Source organism: Numida meleagris, chromosome 17, assembly GCF_002078875.1.
Source record: "Numida meleagris isolate 19003 breed g44 Domestic line chromosome 17, NumMel1.0, whole genome shotgun sequence".
Taxonomy (NCBI): domain Eukaryota; kingdom Metazoa; phylum Chordata; class Aves; order Galliformes; family Numididae; genus Numida; species Numida meleagris.
In genome coordinates, this window is record NC_034425.1 from 4483722 (window position 1) to 4506016 (window position 22295).

The 22295-nt window shown below is 45.3% G+C and overlaps 1 protein-coding gene across 3 annotated transcripts in view; it reads right to left on the bottom strand.

Moving 5' to 3' along the window:
• The window catches only part of ASPSCR1 (ASPSCR1, UBX domain containing tether for SLC2A4), a 39343-nt gene extending 18516 nt beyond the window's left edge, over nucleotides 1-20827 (bottom strand). Inside the window, exons 1-7 of one of the 3 annotated variants that reach the window (XR_002443846.1) lie at nucleotides 19870-20816; nucleotides 19319-19374; nucleotides 18375-18489; nucleotides 13533-13633; nucleotides 6269-6326; nucleotides 5386-5459; nucleotides 4211-4649 (exon numbers count right to left, since the gene is read on the bottom strand). Coding sequence is in view for 2 of the 3 variants with exons in the window: in XM_021414811.1 (XP_021270486.1) it covers nucleotides 4211-4649; nucleotides 5386-5459; nucleotides 6269-6326; nucleotides 13533-13633; nucleotides 18375-18489; nucleotides 19319-19374; nucleotides 19870-20013 (987 nt within the window). In the remaining variant the exon portion in view is untranslated. The other 2 variants (XM_021414811.1, XM_021414812.1) reach the window with 2 other exon arrangements.

Consider the following 22295-nt stretch of genomic DNA (forward strand, 5'->3'; position numbering starts at 1 on the left):
CAAATGAATGCCTGAACGCCTGCCCTCCATCTCCCTTCCCTCAGGCACAGACCCCTTGGGAACAGAAAGAGTCTCCTTCAATTGTCAAAAGAGACAACAAATTACAAGGCAACGTTCACTCTATTTGCGGGCACTAAAGGGTAATTTGAGAAATTAGAAGAGCGAGGCTGTATGGGTGGGACCCTTGGCTACATTTAGAAAGCTGAGCAGAGCCCGCACTAACTAGAGGGTGAAGGACCCTGATTGCAGCTTTCCCTGGGCGCAGGGAGGAACGCGGGGCTGCTGCAGGGAGCGATGCTGAGCATGCCGAGCCACCCTCTGCCCAGGGGCTGTGGCACAGCGGGGCTCAGCGCTGCGAGCAGGGGCTGGGAAGGCCAGGCCAGCCTCAGTGTTAGCCCGGCCTCCCCACCCATCAGGGGCATCTCATTTCACTCCGAACACACGCGTAGGGAAAAAAAAAAAGACTTCTGGAACGTCCTCCCCTACAGCCATTCTCCAGCCTATCAGAACTACACGCATGCTGACACAAAACCTACTACTTCCCATTGATAAATGCCCCATTCAAGATGCCTCTGTTTAACTGTCTGCAGCATACCTGTACCGGCCCAGCACGGACACAGACGGGAGCTGAAACACGGCCGTGCCACCTTTTCCTGTTTCCCAGCCAACCCTGAAAGCTGCCTACATCGACTTCCAAACTGACACAGTACTTAGCTGCAACTTAACACGAAGAAACAGAAAGTTTTCTGTACAGAAGAGCAGACATGTGAACATCAAGCAAGACTGCAAGCAGGCACCACCACAGTCAGAATTTCCTAGTGTGACATTTTCAGCTAAGTCCCAACAACAGTGAGAGTTATGGAGAGAGCTGTAACGAGCGAAAAATGACCCAAGCGTTTCGAGCTTGTTTATCAAAGTTTCTGCAACTTGATTTCTGAATTGTGTGGAGGTCTGACTCTGATCAAAGAGCTGCATGAGGTATCTACCAGGCACTGCTCAGCAGCCGGAAGACATGACTGTTCTGCCCCCGAGGATGCAAAGGCTGCCACATCATCACATCTCTTCCACCACGCATTCCACATCCACTGGAATCAACCATACATGTTGCTTCCTTACAAGCATGAGAAACACTCTTCAGAGAGAAAGGGTTCTGGTGCTGCTCCACCAATTCTCTCCTTGCCCTAAGTCCAGTGACCAATCACCCTATCCCCGTTTCCTTACCCATTACCATTTACTCACTTAGTTATTCCCGTCAGGCATCTCTCAATCTGAGTACCTTCAATACAGCTTTACTGTAATGTGTCACCCACCAGCCTAAGGTACAGGCAGAATCCAAGTGCAATTTAGGAAACAAAACACACCAGGCTGACCAGCTTATTTCCCAGCCCACGCGTGGTACTCTCTGCAAGCGTGTCAGAAGGCAGCTACCTCCTGTAACAATGAAAGGTGATCGTAAGGCAGCTTCTACCTTCCATTATTTTACCCAGAAGAGTTACACATCTGCTTCCATCTTCCTGCAGTGATACCTGTGTTATGGTTTGTCACCCTCCCAAAATTGCAATTCTTCAAAGTCTCTGCTTCTACTACCAAAGCCGTGACATTACACGCTTCCCAACGGTGGATTGAAGTCATGTATTCACAACAGTGTCTACTACACAACCTATGTAACTGCAGTCTGTGCCATACCACCAACTGGAAAGAAAGCAATTCACTCCGAGGTCACCGCTCTGGCCCTAAGAAGGTGGAGCTGAGGAAAACCTTTCTCTGACTTTAAGGATAGCGGAGGCTGTTGTGCTTTCCAGAGCCCTAAGATCTCCGTGGAGACCCACCTCCTCCCCACCACCTCAGGGAGCTCTAATCTCCAGGGGAATCTGGTGTAAAGTTACCTTCTAATAATTAATGTTCTGACATCAAAGTCAGCACGCAGCTGTCTGTAAACCATCTTTAGCCTAAGAAACGAAGGGACGCCAGCACAGATTTTATCCAGCCTCTCTTCGGCTCCAAAAACCACACACAGGCAAAGCATTAATGGGAAGATTCTTTTACAAAAATGGACCTTTGATGTTTAAAAATAATTTGTTTTGTTTTGTGTTTTTTTTTTCCCCCTCAGGACTGAAAAGGGACAAAAAGCAGATGCCATGTGGCTAGCCCTGCTCTGCTGTTGCTGCTGAGAGCAGAGGATGGCAGGAATGGAGGAGGAACAAAATGTAATCAATCAGCTGCAAAAGCACCAGAGATCAAAGAGCTTGAAAACAGCAGTCAAAATCACATGCTGTTTAACACAAGGGCAGAGCCCCCCCCCCCCCCCCCCGACAGAATCTGCAGCTGCTCCCAGGGCTGCTCTCAAACTGGAGGGGAAGCCGGTTCCTGAAGTGCCTGCGAGTGGTTTGAACCGGACCGCACTTCTGAACAAGATGCTGGATCACACACAAGAGTCCCCAGGCCACCGCAGCTCAGCTCTGTGCCCATCAGCACAGCTTCACATTAAGCTGCAGCCAGTAAAATTATAAAATTAGCTCTGTCTCTCCAGCCAGCGTGCGGAGAAGCGCAGACTGCAGATGGAGAAGAATAGCAGCAAACCCTCACATTCTTCCTTCCTTCCTTCCCAGACACAACTGAAACTCCTCCTTTCCAAATCCCTCATAGGTGTGAGTGTCACTGAAGCAAGCAATGCATTACACTGGACAAATTGCACAGCCTACTGTTTAGTTCTCCATGCTCAGAGTCTGTTCCAAAAGGTTAAATAACACTGATTAAAAGGACCCAAACATGTTTCTAATATACTAAAACATTCACCACTGGGTTGGCAAGGCTTCTTCCTGCTACATTTGTAACTGCTCCAGAGTCCTTCCAGGGTCTGGCTTCTCCTCCTAAACAACTCTGAAACTCATCAAGAATGGACTGCAACCACAAAGAAGTCAACCAAGGTAGAATCTCTACATCAGCGTGAGGGCATACACACAGCCTTGTTAAACTCTCCCTGGACCGAGCTCCCTTGGAACTGCATCAGGCATCTTTTCTTCCTACATATGGCTTTCCTTTGTTTAATCCCTTGGCTGGTTCAGAACCAAAGATAAACACCAAACTCCAACTCTAGGAGGTACTTAAAGCTGGGAAACAACAAAGGAGATCTCTGAAGATTAAATCCAGCCATCCCGGTGACATGGGCAGGGAAGGGACAAAGGAAGGAGCTGGTCACAGAGAACCTGGGACATGAAACTCCCAACACACAACTTCATATCTGAACACAGAAACATGGTTAACACCTCTTATACTTGATTTTATGCTACTTATCAGATGTATCCAGCCTTGCTGAAGGCATCCAATTCCCTACTGCTGCCCTACAGAAAGTATACTTGACATTATTCAGACCATCCTGTAATGACGACGTGGCATTCTTGAGTCATTTCGGTATCGCTATACAGATTAAAGCATTTTTATTTTTAACCAATATATTTTTAACACGGAGACAACAGCAGTGCAGATAGATGCACAATTTGTATTTATGGAAAAAGGGTTAAAGAGAGGTAGGCTTTATTTAAGAAGCAGGATATTTCAAAGCAAGACTGAATACACTTTTATAGGCAAGACTGAAAGGAAGAGGTCTAGGCCTCATTTTTCAATTTCTTCAAGACTGATGCAAATGAAGCTAATAACTTCCCTTCCTATATCTGTGGCCCTTACAGTTTACCATGTGTCACCAGGAGAAACTGCAAGCCAGAGTGACTACAGGCAGAAGAACTGAGGAAGCAGATACTAACAACCACCAGCAGTAAGCACCTCCAGAGAATTACAAAACACAAGCCAGGCCAAACTCTGCTCATTTGTAGTAAAACTACACATGAGACAGCAGACGAACAGGGCTCAGGTGACAAAGCAGGCATTTGTTAAAGAAATTTAGCTTTTTGTGACATTTGAGGCAGAAATAAAACCTCTTCTGGACTAAGTTTCTAATGCACTCGCATTGCCTCCATTAGAGCCAATCGAAAATGCCTCAACGTTCAAAGCTTTTCTTACTTCTGGACAGCACGTAAATTCATAAATTTCCAGCCTTCCTAAGTCCTATGGTAAAAATGCAATACTTTCTTGGCAGAACTGTACGTATGACATCATGGCATCTAACACAAATATTAAAACATCTTTCTCCTCTCAGGAGCTCTGCTTCGGGCAAGGCTAGAACACAAAGAGTCCCGACTGCAAATTATTTTACCTGCTCTTGTTCCTTCTGCAGTTCTTGGCTGCTCTTCGACTTCTTTGGCTTAGAAGGGCCTCCAGGGCTAGAGAAAGTCGTTGGCAGCTCTGAAGATGGCATATCTAACTTGAGAGGTGGTGCAGACACAGAAGAGTCCCCCAGACGCTGTCCACCTCCAAAAAAAGGGACAAACGGGACAGACTTGGACTCTGAGGGAGGACACAGCTCCTCCAAGCTGGCATCCGATTCTCTAATTGAGTCTTGCTCGTCTGTGCAGCTGTTTAAAGGCAAGGCCACATCCCCATGGTCCAAGGCCGTTGGGAATGTGTGTGTCTGAGGTAGGGGCACATCCACTGCTCCTTCAGTAGAGCTTGGCCTCACTATTGGCTCATCACTCTGTGCTGTGGCATCCACAGCTTCCTCCTGATCAGACGAACTGCATTTCTTCATGACAACCCTTAAAGAAGACATTAAAAAAAAAAATCACTTTTAATAACAGTACTGTTCTTCCTACTCTCAACATGATGAAGATGCAATGGAGATGGCCAGACTATAATTTAATAATCTGCTTGCTCTGATTGCTCTGAAATTAGGAGCGGGGCAAAAAACAGAACAGGAACTACTCTCTCCAAAGGAAGAGAAGAAAATTACCATAAAGGAAAAAACACAAACAGTAGTCAGATGTAAAGCACAGTTTTTAATCATTTCTGCCTTCTGTCCATATTGTCAGGAACTGAAGGTACCGGCTAGATGATTGCAGAAAGCCAATCACTGACTCCCACCTCATCAACCCAGGCAGTCAGCAGGAGGCACTGCAGGGTTTGGGAGCGTAAAAGAATAAATAAATAAATAAATAAATAAATAAATAAATAAATAAAAGTCAGAAAAACAGAGGGGAAAAAAAAAAGACAGAAAAGAAAGAAAAAAAAACAACAAAAAGACAAAAAGAAAAAGAAAGAAGCAAACAAGCCCCTTTAATCCGTACAACTTGTCGGTGCCAGCATCTGCAGCTGTGGGAAGCACATCTGGGCAGCAGTTTCAGATAAACAGGCAAATACAATAATTACTGACTGCAGTGATGTTTGTCTTTTTGAACTTTTTTTCGTGCTTTATTTTTTTTCCTGATACTTGAACAAAACAAATTCACCAGAGTGAAAATACAAAACAAATTGCACAAACTTGCTCCTCCCAACCTGACAATAGCACTGCCTCCTGTCAGGCCAAGGGACTTCAGTGTTGTCTTCTCTAGTGCATCTTTTCCTGAGATCTGTAACAAAAACAGAGGAGAAATTATAGCAACTGCTTACCTGGGGGTACGTAAAGAGCCCTTTCTAGAAAGAAGTTTGCATTAAAACCACCACCACACAGCACTGGAAACAACTCAAAACACATTCCTTGTGCAGTTGGAAATGAAACTTGAATCCCTCTGTATTCACCTGTATTGTTTTACCAAATTCACTATTAAATCAGCTGCATAGAATATGACCTGTATTTTTCTGTCGCGGGCATACAATCAAATCTGATCCAGCCTCGGCAAAGCATGATTTTTATGGCAGTAGTTAAACCACAGGCAACGTTTCTGAGCTAGGAGACAGCTGATTTCATTACACACACCTCCCATCTGCTTGTAATGACCTGTTCTAGAATGAAGACAATATGTCCACCGAGGTCAGTGGGAAGTAAAGGGGACAGCTAGGGAGAGCAAATTCCATAATACGCACATACGAAATTTTAAACAAAACATTAATAGCAAAAGATCAAAACAGGGAGAAAAGCAAATATTTATTAAAATGAAACCACTGTTTTGACTCGAGCTTTAAAAGATGTTGGAAAGAAAAACACAAACAGGTCACTGAGCTCATTTTATGGGCTCAGAGGTCTAACCGGCCCAGGGTTACGTTCCAAGAGAACTTTTTTCCATACAGACTTGTCAGGCTTTGAAAAGATCAACATTTTTCTACTTCCCCTCTCAAGAAAGTTCAAAAGAAACACTTTCCAGGTTGGAAAGCAGGGCTAAGTTTTCCTTATATTTTAGAGGCAGAAGAAGAGACGGTTAAGAAGGCTTTGCTGCCTTACCTCATCTCGCATGTAAATACAGACCGGACAGAATTCACCATGTTGTTCCAGAAACTCCCTGCAATAAAGAACAAAATACTGCAGCATCTGTAGAGCTATCCCTTCCAAAACCAATGCAGAGAAATAATAAGGAGCGAAATTAGCTAGAAACACTCTCGTCTCCCTGTTATTCCAGCTCACAGAATCACTATTAGACATTAAGAATGCGTTCCAATGCACTCACTGCTCCTTAAACACTAAGTTCAAATATAAAGAAATAATTCCAGTGAATTCTGAAATGAGTTCATCTTACCAGACAAATTCAACTTCGTTCTTAGTGTGCTTCACTGCCCAATCCGTAACATCACAGAGAAGAGCTTAAAAAGCCCAACTACTGCTTTAAGTTCTGTACTTGGTGACAGTATGGACTACACTTCCTTCAAGGAATGGTCAGTTTCTTTCCATGTATGCATTGCGACAAATTGAATGAAATAGTTCTCTAAAGCAAGTTAATAGAACCATAGAATTGTAGAATTGCCCAGGTTGGAAAGACATTCAAGATCATCAAGTCCAAGCACAACCCAACCTAATGAGCTGAGGACGAAGAGTTGGTCTGTCCTAGAGACAGGGAGATTTAAAAACAGCAGAGGCTTTTAGATTATGGAGACTGGGGACAAAACAATACCAAAGAAAAGGTTGCTGTAGTAGGAGAAAAAAAGTGAAGATAAACCCACAGGTAAGTGCTCCAGTGAGGCAACAATGCAAGGCAATAACTGGCTACCTGCAGAGGAAGACCTCAGTGAATGATTCACGGCATACAGGAGAGGAAGAAATAGCTCAAGGCTGTGAAGAAGACAGCCCCAACATGCTACTCTGAAAAAGATGCTACTCTTCCCATTTTTCTCAAGATAAGCAATTCTGAGAAAACCAAGTAGAAGAGAAGCTTTATTACATATTCACTTGATCAAACGTAGGAGATGGAAAAGAAAAAGACAATTGCTGTCCACTACAGCAAGTCTCAGCTCTCACCCATCCAAGATTATTCATGCACTCAGCAGGGCCCACCACACACAGAGCTGTGTGCACTCCTGCTCTGCCAAAATATGAAGGTATATACTCAGGAGATCCCTCAGAATCCTACCAGAGATCAGTTATTCTGTACCAATGTAAAGTTAATTAATTAAAAAAAAAAAAAAGCCTGTCTAAATTCTACTGAGATAATTGTCACATACTTTCTGTGCCTTTCATGACTGGAGAAGCTTCCATTGTAAACATTAATAAGGCATTGACCAGAATTTTGGACAGACAGCTACTAAGAGTCTTTGTGCTTAACTCTGGGAATGAAGTTTGGTTCCAATGATCAGCATTCAAGCTAAGGAAGAATCATTGCAGATGCTAACCTCTAGCACTGCAGCTGATTTGGCCCAGCCTACAGTTAGGAGGGTGCGCTCTGCCACTTTGATGTGCACTGCATGGTCAGTTTGGCTGAGTGACTGCTTGGACTCCTCCCTTGCACTGTAGAGAAGAACCATTTCACACCGTTACTTTTTGGCTTTATGTTCCCACGTGTCCTACTCAGAAGCAGCTCTCAGCTCCTCCGAGGAGCATTCAATCTGTGCACGGTAGGAGATGAGTCTCTGTACTCAAATGCAACACACTGTTGCACAGTGATTCCAATAACTTTAGGTGTCATCATGATGCTCAACTGGAGGAACATAACACCAATAACTCTGTCAATGTCTTACGCAGTCTCTCTGTTGTGTCCCAAAATACATCACAGTTTAGCAGCTTAGAAGAATACATATGCAATCAATGTTTTGCCAAATATGAATTTATTTACTCTGGTACAAAGTGACAAAACAAACTGAGCAGGGGAGGAGTCAGCCAGTCCCCAGAGCAGAAAAAACAAGGGGGAAACAGCCATTAAACTGTGGGAAAGTTTATCAAGGACATTTACATTTAAGACTCAAAACGTAGCTTCAGTGAAATGTGAGCGGAGTAGCAGCAACAAGGAGTCACTCAGAATTGGGAGCGCCATCTGGGAACCTACAGCACTCCATCCTTGAGTAATCCTCAAGAGTAAGAGCACATCAAAGAGCTCCAGATGGAGGATGTGGGGGAGCAAAGCAGTTACGCACTGACCAGAATTCGGATTTTTGTTTGCTTTAATTGTAGCGGCCTATCTCCAGCCTTGATCTGAAGGTTTAAACTTAAACCTTTCTAAAGAAAGCACGCAGCAGCCCGGTGATACAGGATGAGGCGAGTCGCAACCAAACTGACAAGCTCCACTTGCCAGACTCAACAAATCCATACACAGCAACACGTAAAACCAGCCCTGAGGGACGAGTTCAATCCAGGGAAGTGAGGGGCTGAGAACTGCTATCAGATCAGCTGCAACAGATCAGAATGGGTTGACAGTACCGAGCTACTACTTCTTTTTTGAGGGGGGAGGGAGGGGAAAAAAACACGCTTCTCCCACCCAATGTACCAAATGCCATCATGCAGGAAGTAGGTGACAGATACGCCCACAGCATCCTAATTACAGCCAAGCTTCAGCTTATGAAAAACAATTAAGTTTCTAGTTCAAAGAGAACAAAATAAATAAATAAATAAATAAAACCACCACCAAAACAACCTAAAATAGGTTGCAGCCACGTGCAGTTCCGCAATCACTTATACTCTGCCAAGGACAAAAAGCCATATACAATGCTCTGCAGGAAACAATCTGTAGCAGACGAACAGCTATCTGTTCCAGTGTGACTATTCCTACATGACCCCTTTCCTGCTGTTACTCAGACACTGGAGTCACTGCAGTCACCAGCAGTGATGGAAGGAAAGCTGGTTCCATTACTGCAGGCATTCTCCCATACATCAGGAAGACCCTACTTGCAGATCTGTTTATAAATCCTGCAGCTGCTAGCGTATTCAAAGCAATGGCAGCAAAGCATCAGCATCCAGGACACGCTCAAGCTGTCAGAAACCTCAGAGTTATGCTGGTCTCAAGAGGCATTCTGCAGCTGTCACTTTGCCTGTTCCCAATCCCCTGGTGAGGAGAAGCAAGTCTGCAATAAGGGGTGGCCTCTGCTTACACTCTGGTACAGAACGCAAACCTTGATGATGAAAGGCGAAAAACAAACAAACCAAATCCCACAACTTGTCTCCTGATTGGGAATCTGGAACAAAATAGCACCTAAGAGAATACCTTGAGCACAACCTAACAGGCTATGCATGCTCAGACTTTTGCAGGCGACCCAGAACAGACAGTAATCGTTACTTTGCTTTCAACACTTTTGCTTCCAACCAGGACCACCTGTATCCCTACAGAAATCCTTCATCAAAATGCATAACAAAAATAAAGGGCTGCTGAGATATGGAGGAAACAGAGCAGACTTTTTATAGGTTACAGTTTCTCTCTGGAACCACAGAAAATGGCAGACAAAAGCAGCTCAGAGGAATAAAAACATAAACCTCAGTCATCTATCAGAAAATGCAGATGATCCCCATTTAGGAGGAGAGAAGCTAGGATGCAATGGAACACTCATCTTCACTAAACAGACCAAGAAGAGAGCAAACCAATGTGACTTACACAACCTAGTTCCATTCACCTTTCCAAAATCTCTTTTCCACTTCAGTCCAAGGAACCCTTTGATTGAACAGCCTTCTAAAAATGTGTGAAAAAGGATCTGAACTGAATGTCATTGTTAGTCATTGTTAGAATGGCCTTCAAGCATCCAGACTGCAATCACTTCCACATAAAACAATCTACAGAGCTACTGAAGCTGCCAGAGGGGCAAGAGGACTGAAAAGCAACAGTTCTCTCAGGCCTGATGCTAAAATGGCATCCACCACTCGTGCCCTCAACCAGTCTCTGAAGAACAGACTCCAAGCAAAGATCCCCGGGAGACTTCTTTTTGTATAACTCCTGTAAGCCAGCAGGCTCCTCCTCCAGCTGCTGTTAATCCATTACATTCATTCACTGAGGCAAGCACATACATCAAACACATTGTCATTTCTTTGATGTGCTGTTCTTCAGAAGGGGAACGGCAAGCAGATTAGATTCCTTCATGTAGTGATCTGACAGGGCCTGTAAACATCTTGTGCAAGGCCTGCCGCATGCTGAGAGGAGGAGCAGCCTGACAATAGCTTCCAGACCTTCTTCAGACCCAATTAGCCAAGATGGACGCTGGAGACCCGGGGGAAATTCCAGTGGATTTAGAATACTTCCCCTCACGCACTTACAGCGGCTGAGCATTCCAGGAAAACGTCTCCACTTGGAAACTCAAAGGGAGGGTTCAGCAGAAGTCACAAATTAGTTGACTAGTTAGTCAACTGCGTCAGTGCATACTGGAAAACAGCACAGCCCACGAAATCTGAATGCGTGGCTATAGATCCAGCTTGTTGTGCAAGTCACATACACCACCTCTGCTGCTTTTTGAGTTTAATCTGAAGTCTACAAAGTCCATCCAAGCATCTGAGCTCAGCTTCCAGAGGGCAGAAGGGAACAGCTGCATCTTATGAACTGAAGTTAATAACACTTAGAGCGCAGTGGCAGCTATAACCTCAAAAAAAGCACTGTGCATATTAACTATTAGTGTCACAACAACCTGCAGCAAATAAAAGCTCCGCCAGTCTGGCAGCTCCTGAACTGCAGCAGGCACTCTTCTCCTCCCACAGGGCACCAAGGATGTAGTAGGTTCAAGAGAGGCCTTAAAACACCCAGAAAAATTATACCTGGCCTTTGTTTCTCCACTCCCTTCTTGCCTCTCTCTTTCCTCAACCAGAAAATAAAAATAATTCTTTTCTGTCTAGCATTTACATGAAGACTGTCCCTTCTGACTTAAGAGTAAATGCCAGACAGTAGACCTGACCATTAATCACAGAATCATCATAGAATCATAGAATGGCCTGGGTTGAAAAGGACCTCAAAGATCATCAAGTTTCAACCCCCCTGCTGAGTGCAGGGTTGCCAACCACTAGACCAGGCTGCCCAGAGCCACATCCAGCCTGGCCTTGAATGCCTCCAGGGATGGGGCATCCACAACCTCCTTGGGCAACCTGTTCCAGTGAAATGGAAATGAGAAGAGAAGAATGAGTATGACTCACTTGTACCACTTTAGACTATCTCATGCATTTCCTCAAACTATTGTTTGGTGATACAAAACGCTGAGTAGAAAAACTGACATAAACCATTCCTACCCATCTGCTTCTCCCTTCGAATCTTTATTTCTGACATGTTACAAATCTTGTTGTAACCGTCTGTGAGACAGCTCTTAACTGGATTAGGAAACTGACCTAAGGAAAATTAGCATTATTCTGCTGAATCAGCTACCTAAGCCAATTCCCCACAAAGCTGCGTAAGTACTATGAGGAGAGTTAGATGGGAGTGCAAGAAACAAGCACTAACTGCTCAATCCACTACTACTACAGTGATGTTTTTGACACATGCCATGATCCCACCTCCCTCCCTTGGACCAAGGCTAGGTACTCATTTGATTTTTCCGTGGAGCAGTGGGGGAGCTAAGCTGACAGAAAACCAACAGCACATGACTGGGAGGTTCAAAGAATTTGCTCTTTTACCCTGGAGACAGCTCCAGAGCGACTCAAGTCACACAACCCGACTGTGCTACCCTGACAGACAGAGGCAACATCGGCCAATTCAGCTCCACCAGAACTCTGCTTCTTCAGCTCTTTCAAGCACAGTTCAGAATAAGCAATTTAAAACTTCAGATGAAGTAGTTTCTCCTGCTACATGTCAGTCTAATGCTAACACGTGCCCACAAATGGGCAACTGCTTCCACTCACCACGCATGACATCACTTCGCATCCTCTAAGGCTATGCTGAAAGGCTGAGCTTAACTGAATACTACTTCATCATCCCTTCCTTTCCCAGTGACAGCTCACTCTGTAGCTTTCCTAGCACTACAGCCTCGGACACGTAAGAACATTCCAGACAGAAGGCCACCGTCTCTTTAGATTGATCAATGTTTAAGTGTTTTGAGAAATTAATAAAAAATAGTTCCCAGTTGCACAACACTGTAGCACAGCATCTGTTCAGAGGAGCGAGAAACGAATAGGCAACAGAAGCAAGAAGTTCTCCAGTCACATAAGAAACAGCCAAGAGCAACTGGCAGAAGGCAAGGAATGCAAGAGAAAGAACAAGACAGAAATAAGATTCTGAAGAGACACATTATCGAGAGAAAGGTGAATCCAACTACAATAGAAAAAAAAATAGATTTGGAAATTCTATTTGGAATAGAATGGCTGTCACATCTTCCAAGCCACAAAAAAAGAACTGTCTATAAAGAAAAGTTTATTAGCTTGACATCTTGAAACAATACAGCATCTTTAAGTCAAAACTAAAGACAAAAGAAGGCACTGAATGAAAACTAGACTCAAATAGTAAGATTTCTAACCCATGTATATATTTAATAAAAGCAAGACCAGATTTCCTTCCATTTAAATAGGATTTAATCAGTCTTCCAAAGATACCGTGTTGCCTGCTGAGAGCTCCAGATTTCCTTGAAGATCTGATTGACAGCAAGTCCCCAAAGCAGCAGCAACCTGCTTAAGAACCCCTTCTACCAGAGCAAGCAAGAGTTTGTTGTTTTTTAACTTATTTAACTGCATTTATCTCAAATCACAAACTTTCTAACCTCCACCCTTCCAATTCTCTTCCTCCATCCATGGAACGTTCTCTCCTGGAGAGAGGCCAGTGGAGGGCCACAAAGATGATGAAGGGCCTGGATCATCTCCCCTATGAGGAAAGGCTGAGCAAACTGGGTCTTTTCAGCCTTGAGAAAGGAAGACTCAGAGGGGATCTTATTAACGTTTATAAATATCTTAAGTGTGGGAGTTGAAGAGACATGGCCAACCTCTTTTCAGCGGTCTGTGGGGACAGGACAAGGGGAAATGGCCATAAACTTGAGCATAGGAAGTTCTGCACCAGTGTGCAAAGGAAATTCTTCACGGTGAGGGTGACGGAGCACTGGAACAGGCTGCCCATGGGGGTTGGGGATTCTCCTTCTCTGGAGATATTCAAGACCCACCTGGACGCCAAGCTGTGCAGCCTGCTGTAGGGAGCCTGCTTTGCAGGGGGGTTGGACTCGATGATCTCTAAAGGTCCCTTCCAACCCCTACAATTCTGATTCTGTGATCCCACCAGAGACCAAAGGGAAGAGAGCAAGTAGCTGCCTATTTGGGGTTAAAGCAGAAAACTCTACAACTACAGCTATACACCGTCACACAGATCTGTTCAAACAAGTATTTTTTTCACTGCATTGCTCACCTGGTCTTTGCAAAATGGTTCAGAAGCTCCCACAAAGTCTGCTGACAGAGAAAGGTATCTTGCAAACGGGAGCCATCATCTAACTGCAGTGCAATCCGAACCTGCAGGAAAAACATGCTGAGTTATAAATATTGAATGAAAACCTTTTTCTTCACAACTTTCTTTGGTACGTCAACGATCTCTAGAACCTGCTATCCAAAAAAATGCAACTTCCTTCTAGGCACTTGCTGCAAGCGATAACACTAGATAAAAATGTTGATAAAAATATCTTAGAAGTTAATATTTATAACAAATTATTCTGCCACAAATATTATAATATTAATTCTCCAGCAGGTGATTTATTAGCACTGCAGTCTCCTCTCACATCACTGAAAATTTAACATGACCGTAGGGCTTCAGTTCAGAAAGACATGCTGAATGCAATTAACAGCTTTGCTTTCAGAGTCCAAGCTCCCAATGCACATTTAGTGCTGATAGACAATTACCATGTAAATAATCTGACATGCATCTGCCCTGCTCCTCTCAGCTGCACAACCTGTAATGTATTCTCACGCAGTAAGAATGCACGGCACGATACTAGCTATCATTACTATCTCTGTCTACAGAAACAGCAGGACAACAGATCTGATTTGTAATCAAACAACCACCAGCCTGACCAGTATCACTCTCCAAGGACTTCTCTAGACTCCAGACTTTGCTTCTCCATTAAATATTGTCACGAATTCTAGAGGACATCTATTTGATTATGAAATGTTCCAACACAAAGAAATATTCCTGGCTTTCCAATAACCCTGAAGTGACAGTATAAATAAGAAAAAAAAAACAGAGCCCTTATTAATAAGAAAAATCTCTTGATTCAGAGGAAGGAAAAAAGAGAAGTCACACTGTCTTCCAAATATTGCAATGTTTGCACAGCTATGAGTTCACTGCAGTTGCCCCTCGCTACCACGGCTGCACATCAATGCAGAGTCAAAAAGAAATGACTTTGAAGGAAGCACATGTGCCAGCTAGAGCTGGAAGATGCAGGCAGAGAGGACAGAGAAGGAGCCCAGGCCAAAGCCTGGAGGAATTAAAAAGGAATATGGAGGACCTTTTGAGCAAGCAATTGCTGAGAGCTGAGCAGGAACAAGTGAGAAGAGAAAACAAAAGAGGAGTCTTTTACAGAAGAAGTGTTCAACAGCACTGAAAGCAGCTGACGGGGTCCATGTTACAAGGGAGCTCTATAAAGAACAGCTTCAGTGCAAGAGGCAAACTCAGTCTTAGCCTTGGGTGGAATTTGAAAACGAGACAATGACTGTCACAAGCACATTTAGTAAACTTAGGAAGGAAAGGGAAGGGAAGAGCTTGCCAAACAGCAGCACTGACTAGTTTATCTTTTCCTCCCAATGTTCTGCTGGTTACCCATTTTCCAGCACAGCAAAGCAAGAAGCAGGAGAAAGACGTGAGTTTAAGATGAAGTGAATGCTGGGATGATGATGTCTCCTCTAGGAATCCATCCCACAGCCCCAGATCTGCTCCTCCAAACATTCACTCCCTCTGTCAGCGCTGCTCAGCTCATACACTGTTCTAACAGTGCACTCAAAGGTGGTGGAAAAAACATCAGTTCTCAGGTAACAGATGCCACGTGTTAGGGGATTCGTACTGAAATGCCGCATCAGCCTGAACAGATGCACAGCCAGAGAAAGGATGCTGGAGTCCCAAATGATGTGCCATCACGAGCAGCCAAAAAGCTCTGTTTTGCACGAGCTGAAACTTCATAGCCCTATTAAAGGAGTTCCAATAGCCCAGACAGAAGTGACGCAGCTCCACACGTTGTGATACCCACACAACACAAAGCTCTGTTGACTTTGCACTGATGTGCAAAAAACCTTCCCGAGGCCAAACAAACAACATAACTTGCACATCCACACAGAGAACAACAAGGATGGTTCAAAACCATCTTTCTTAAGTCACTGGAGACCAAACCAACTATTAGCAAGTCCAAAAAGACAATCTATGCGACTTGCAACTCACAAAGACTCCCTAACCACCAAATTTTAACATGCAATTTCAGAGCACGTTGATCAAAAACCTCAAAAATAATTCCGTGTATGCAATTATCGAGTTCTTAAATACCTGCAGGTGGCATTAGAAGGAAGAAAAGAAGAAAAAGGATCAGGCATTTTCCAACCTGGCATGTGAACACCTACATTTATTAGCTCATGAAGCATCCTTTGTACTCTATAGAAAATTTCTACTCGAAAATAAACAAGGGCACTTCCAAAATGAATAAACTGAGGAACAGCCCCAAGGAAAAGGTGCAGCAGCCAAACAATTACACATCAGTTGTAAACTCTACCATTCAGAAAACATTCAGCCTTCTTTCTCACAATGTCTGCCTCTCCATTCCGCCCATTATCTGACCTGCCTAAATAAAAGTTCAAACAAAATCCCTATGAGGTGGTACCCAGCGCTTCTAGTTGGCTGTGTTGGATGAAGTCCACAAAAAGCAGCCTTATTCAAAAGCCTGGGAGGGAAACAAGCCTAGGACAGCAACAACAGCTTTCCTCCAATCTGCGGCTTCCTTCATCCCTACCAGCAACCTCAGAGCTTCCTCCCTCCTTCCCTGAGAGATGAACCAACAAGATGCCATATACTACAGCAATTTCTTTGGAGGAGTGTGTTTGTCATCTGCCGCAGCTCCCGCCAGCCCTTGGAGGACTGCAGACTGTGATCTGCTGGAGACTGGAATTTTTCTACAGAAAGGAAATGGTGGCATCATCAACAACCAGCTAACAGAAGGAAGCAGTTTCCCCACACCGTTAGCATGACCTCCTGCTTTCTTCCGTGCTGAAGACAAGCCTGAGATTACCCTCAGCTCCAGCAGAGTGATGACAGCTGACATCACTGTTCTACCAGAATCTGGCCCTGAAACTCAGACTGCCAGTTGCATCAGTCTCTTGGGCAACAGTTCAAAGCTAAGCATGTCACGAAAGTCACAGTCAGTCAGTTGGAAAAGTCTTCCCAAAAATCCCAGTCTCCATATAAAATAATTGACGATAATTGGCATTGGTCTCTCTAAGTTTACAAACAGATAAGGAAAAAAGACAATAACATTATCACCAGAACCGCGCTGACAGTGCCCATAGATGACCTGCCATCACAGAGGGAATTTAAGTCAATAAAAATGCCACAGAATCAGATTCATCCCAACATTACTTCAACCAACCTTTGTGACTGAGTCCACATTTCGACTGCCACCACGTTAGGCCACAGTGCAGCATCAGTTCAAGTCCCAGAACTATCCAGTTGTTTTAAACTTCCTACAGAATTTGACACTCGTTCTCAGAGACAGGGAATTCTTTTGGACAGCTGCATTTATTTATTTTTACAAAGTATTTTCTTATCCATAAAACTATTTCTAGTGAAGCGTCTGTTCTTAGTCTATGGGGCAGCAGCTCTGTTCAGACTGCACCCTTCCCAAGTATGTTAGCTCTACCTCCTCAGCTCCTCCAAACACCAACAAGCACTCCATAGGAAGTCTTCTTTCTGTAGATAATTTTGTTAAAGCTAATTAAAATTGTTATTTAGTTGTATTTCAACAATGACCAACCTCAAACAGTCTGTGATTCCACCTCATAACCTTCCTCCTACATCACACAGTCCTCCTCAACCTTTCTGATATGCTACCTCTATTTTCTTTAAATAAAACCATTTTTTCCTTCAGTATGAGGCCTCTCAAACTAGATTCAAAGGTCAGGTGGTCATTGCTGTACCATTCTGATAGAACCACTTTCATTTGGAAGAGTTATTTCATGCCTTTTTTTTTTTTTTTTTTTTAAGTGAAAATTGCAGCAGATGCTCCCAGGTTGCACTCTGGTTTTGTTCTGTCTTTTAAATTATGTCATTTTGAGCAGAAACTTCGTCCTACCACAGAGTCAGCAAGGAAACATCAGCACCAGAACAAAGCACCCAGAAGTTTTAAAGGTAAATGGGAACATTAGTGATACCCAAAGCTATAAAACACACCCGTGGCGAACTAGAGTGGAGACTCCAAAGCCTTCTAATAAAACAACGTTCAAATTTCAATGTACGTCTGAGTTTATTTATGTGACAGCCAAAGCAATGACCTATAACAAAATAGCACTATCACAATTTGGCAGGTAGACGTTAAGAGATCAAGAGACCAGAAGATTTTCACAAAACCTGAGAAGCTCCTTATTAAGCAAGTCAGTAAAAAAAGAGATTACTTTAAGCGATAGACAAATTTTCATTTCCAGGCTGTTCAATTAAGATTTTACCACATAAAATGCTTATGCTCAGTAACATATATGCATTAAGTTATGCCTCCAACTGTTAGAATGACACGCATAAGAAGATTTCAGTCTCCTGAAGATTACAATAATTCCTACAGAACAAAGCATCCATAAGCCCTTTGCCAGTAATAACAAATAGGGACGTTAGGCCACTGCTAGACATAGCACATCAGAGAAAATGATAAAGCGGTGTGAATACGCTGTGAATTCTGTAAGAAACAGATTTTAGCAGAGGCAAACCACAGTAATTGAAGTCGAATCTAGAAAAGATAATTAACTCAACTGTTGAGTGAAGTCATCAGCTTTCCGTAAGGTCGTATATATTTACAACTGTCAGCGCTCCAAGACAAACCCCCATACCCTCCACTACCATATGGTGACTTCCAGCCACCAAACTATTTTCCATCACACCTCCACTATTCTTTGGGTGGTCCTTCATAGAGCACTGGCCAAGCCTAAACATGTTCCTGCTCCTTAGATCTGACAGGATCACATCCAGCAGGACTGAAAATTAAACAAATCAGGTCACCGTCTGTAACGAACGTACCGTGTTTCCAATCCCCGCTCTATTACAAGAGACTGGCACCATCTCCAGCTTGGCATTGTTGGGCAGTCTGGCAAATCTCCACTGTAAAGTGAGATCCAACACACTTCTCTGAAACCTAAAGAAAAATACAGCAGATGAAGACACCGGGAACCATCCCATACCACTGTCAGTCCACTTTAGGGACCTAACATCCAGGTCTGGAGCAAGAGAATTATCCAGGGGCAGGCTGTAAGCCATAGAGCATGATGATACAGCATACCAAAAGCCACAGTTTGTAGAAGTCACAGAGAAAATCCCCAACGTATGCTCTGATGAGAGAAACGTCAGAGAAATGTCAACTGAATCATTCACAAGCTGTGCATTCAACAATAAATAACAAGGTGTCTTGCAGCCAGACAGATGGACAACCTCCTGGTTTTCACACTGTAAAGGCACGCAGTCAGAATGCCAGGCAACAGAGGGGTCCTGCAGTGAACTACAGAAAGCGTATGAGGGGGAGAAGCAGGGGCACGTTTTTATGGAAGAATCTCAGTATCTGCCTCAAAAGCGAATGGACTTTGACACTGGACAATCCACTGAGATTAACTGGAGCAAAATAACTTTCTGTAGGATCATCAGAACTGTGCTGTGCGGATCTCTGTCCCCAGCGCTAATGGGGAACGATTTCCTCGTGTATTACCACACAACACCCATACTGCCGTAGCAGCAACGACTAACACCAGCCACAAGCTCAGCAAACAGCGCCAGGACACGTCGGCCCGCTCCACGAGCACCCAGCAGCCGGGCAGCTGCTCCCGCACGGCCTTGCCGGGCCGCGGGCCGAGCAGGGGGCGGGCAGGGGGAGGCCCCCGGCGTGGGAGGGCAGCGCAGGGCCCGGAGCTGGGCCTGGGCCTCGGCCCGCCTCGGAGCTGAAGCAGCGCGGACGACCCCGCGGAGAGACTCACTTCAGGCCGTACTCAGCCGGACTGCCGCCCTGCTTCCTGCAGACCTCCTCGAGGATCTGCGGAGAGAACGGAAACGTCAGGGCCTGGCTCTCAGCTCGGCCCCCGGCTCAGCCCATCCCACCTCGCCCCGCCCCGCGCCGCCCCCGGCCCGGACCCACCTGGAGCAGCACTGTGCCGGGCCCCACCCGCACCGTGACCCGCCGCCCGCTGGGGGCCAACACCGACACCGCCGCGCCCCCCCCGCCCGCCGCCGCCATCTTCCGTCCCGCCGCGGCCGGGGAGGAGCCGGCCTGCCCCCGCCCCGCCCCGCCCCGCCCCCCGAGGCCGCCGGTACGAGCGGGGCCTGCAGCGAGCTCCCAGCGGCGCGCTTTCTCGGCCGGGAGAACGAGCTCGAAGGAAGATCCCCGGGCAGAGCAGGGGCCCGGGCTGCAGCCTCCTCTGGGTCCGGGGACGCTGCCGATCCCCGCGGTCCGCGGCTCGGAGCCGACCCTTCCAGCGGCTGTCCGTAACGCGTGTGATTTCTTTTGGCTGCCGGTGTCGCAGCCAAGCACCTGACAGCGCGGAACAGGCGTCGTTACACCTGAACCTCCTCTTGTCTCGTGACCAGTGCTACGAGCTCGTCCCTTCAGATGAGGTGTGTGTGCCGGGAGGAGCAGGCAGGGCGCCGGGATCCGTGACTTCTCGTGCCACGGCATTGCTCGGAGCAGGCAGGAGCTTCCCTGCACTCCCGGCACCGCCTCTGCTGCGCTGAACGCGTTCCCAGTCAGCCACGGTGCTTTGGTTGCTCCTATCACTAAACTGTGGAGCGCGGGTTAGCCACTGGAATTTCTTTAGCTGAAGCTTTTCCCCACTGCCTCCATCCAGCTCTGCCCTGCCTGGTTTATAAAAGAAAAAGGCCCTTAAAAGGAAAGATGCTTCTTAAAGATAACGCTCCGTCTTCTTAAGCACAGCGGAAATGTGAAAGAAGGGAAGAAACGAGACAGTGGGAGGTTAATGATGGAGACGTCCCTTGGCTGCTGAGCACAGCTTCCCAAGTCCAACATCAGGTCTGCTCAGTAAGATGTGGTGACAGCAATGAAGGGTGTTGCAACGCACAATGCATTGTTTAAACGTAATACTCAAAAATGTCTTTATATTCATCATTTTTGCTCTTTCCATTCTGTTGGGAAGGGCCGTTGTCATACCATGCCTACAAATGGGGCAACAAATGACATGATGTGTCTGTATGATAAGGGAGCGACCCAAGTATCGAATACAAATCAAAGACACCCTGCCCTTCCACTGAGGAATACCTTCACAGAAGGTATGAAGAAGAAGGAACAATTAAAATGGCTGTGTTAATGACAGCTGCTGAGATGGAGCAACCATTAAACTTTAAAAGATACATTTCGGTTTTTATGGAGCCTGAAAATTGCTCTCGTTTCTGGAGGGGGGGTGGCTCTTATTTGATGCTTGAAAAAGGCAGCTGGTTCCTATTTCGCATCTGAAAGTGACACAACCCGTACAGAAAAGTTGCTCCTGTTACAAAAGAAAAAAAAAAAAACCATGGTTGTAATTTCAGCTGAAAATCTTCAAGTTGCAGGAATAGAGATGGGTCTAGCTTTTAATGGCAAGTCATAATCAGAAAGCTGCATGGAGGTTAAGGGTCGCATTACATATCCAGAGCTACTTCGCATCTTAAAGATTTATCTGAAATTAGAAGCACCAGGAGAGAAAGGAGGGGGAGGAAACTAAAACCTGGAGCTCATTAAAGTGCAACAAAGAAAGAGGGGCTCATTAGGGAACAGTGGAAAATATCTTCAACAATTCAGATTTCTGCCACCGTCAGGATGGAGAAGATGCCTGCAAAGCTACCAGCGAGCCACAGCAAAACGGCACCCACCATGCTACAAACTGTTGAGAAACTGCTTCTCGTGGGTGATTACAGCAAAGGAAGCGTAGAACAATCTTTCCCTGAAGTCACCTTTCAGGCAGCCAGCGCTGCTTGGCATTAAATACATATTCCTGACGTTGTGCGTGTTTGCATTCAGTCACACACCCACGTGGAATAATGCATCGTTTTTATTTCTTGAAAACACACACACACACACACTAAAAAAAAAAACCCAACCTTTTTATTCTCTTTCAAATGGATAGGAAGTTAACTGTGAACAACTAGAAATACCTTGTAACCAAAATATGACCCAGAACAAGAGGCACTTATCCCAGTAAGGAGGATTTTGGTCCAGTGTTTCCTCCTGCTGAGTCCCAGGGCACCCAGCCAGGTGCTCACCAGCACAGCATCACACTGAGCTCTGCGCTGTGGGTACGGCTGGGATACACCGTCCCCATAAAGCTCCTTTATCCCCCCCCCACTGATGGTAGAAGAGATGGTGGTAAAGCAGTGGGACCATGAGAAGTGAGATTGTATCTGTTACTAAGTGCTGTCTGTGGGGTGATTTACATCTTCCCCACCACCACAGCTTTTGGTCAACTCAAGACTTAGGAAATGAGCCGGGGAACTTGAGCAGAGCCAGCTCATTTCTGTCTCATCTCCTACTGTATAGCAAGGTCCAGTGAACTCCAACGCACTGAACTGCACTAGGACATAATGGAACGTATTCTACAGGTTATTTCATTTGGAGGGGTACTAAATCAAAAAGCGTCTCCCTTTATGTTACTCCCAATGGTTAAAAATCTCCTGTTGGGCTCCTCCATGCCTTACGCCCACCAACAAAAAAATCCCAATCTTCAGTGCGCGGTGCAGGCGCCTGTGTATTTCTCAGCTCTCACTGAGCCTCCTGCCACGCCGGGCACAATCCGCTCAGCGCAGGGTGGCTCTTATGGAAGGTGAAGCTCTCACACTGACAAACAGATTTCAACAACTGCGTGATATGTGCGTGCGCTTGGACGTTCCCCCAAACTCAGTGTGTCACTGTACCGAAGGTGAACGTCCAGAAGGAAGCAGTCGCTCCTGCCATACCCTCAGAGCCCCGTG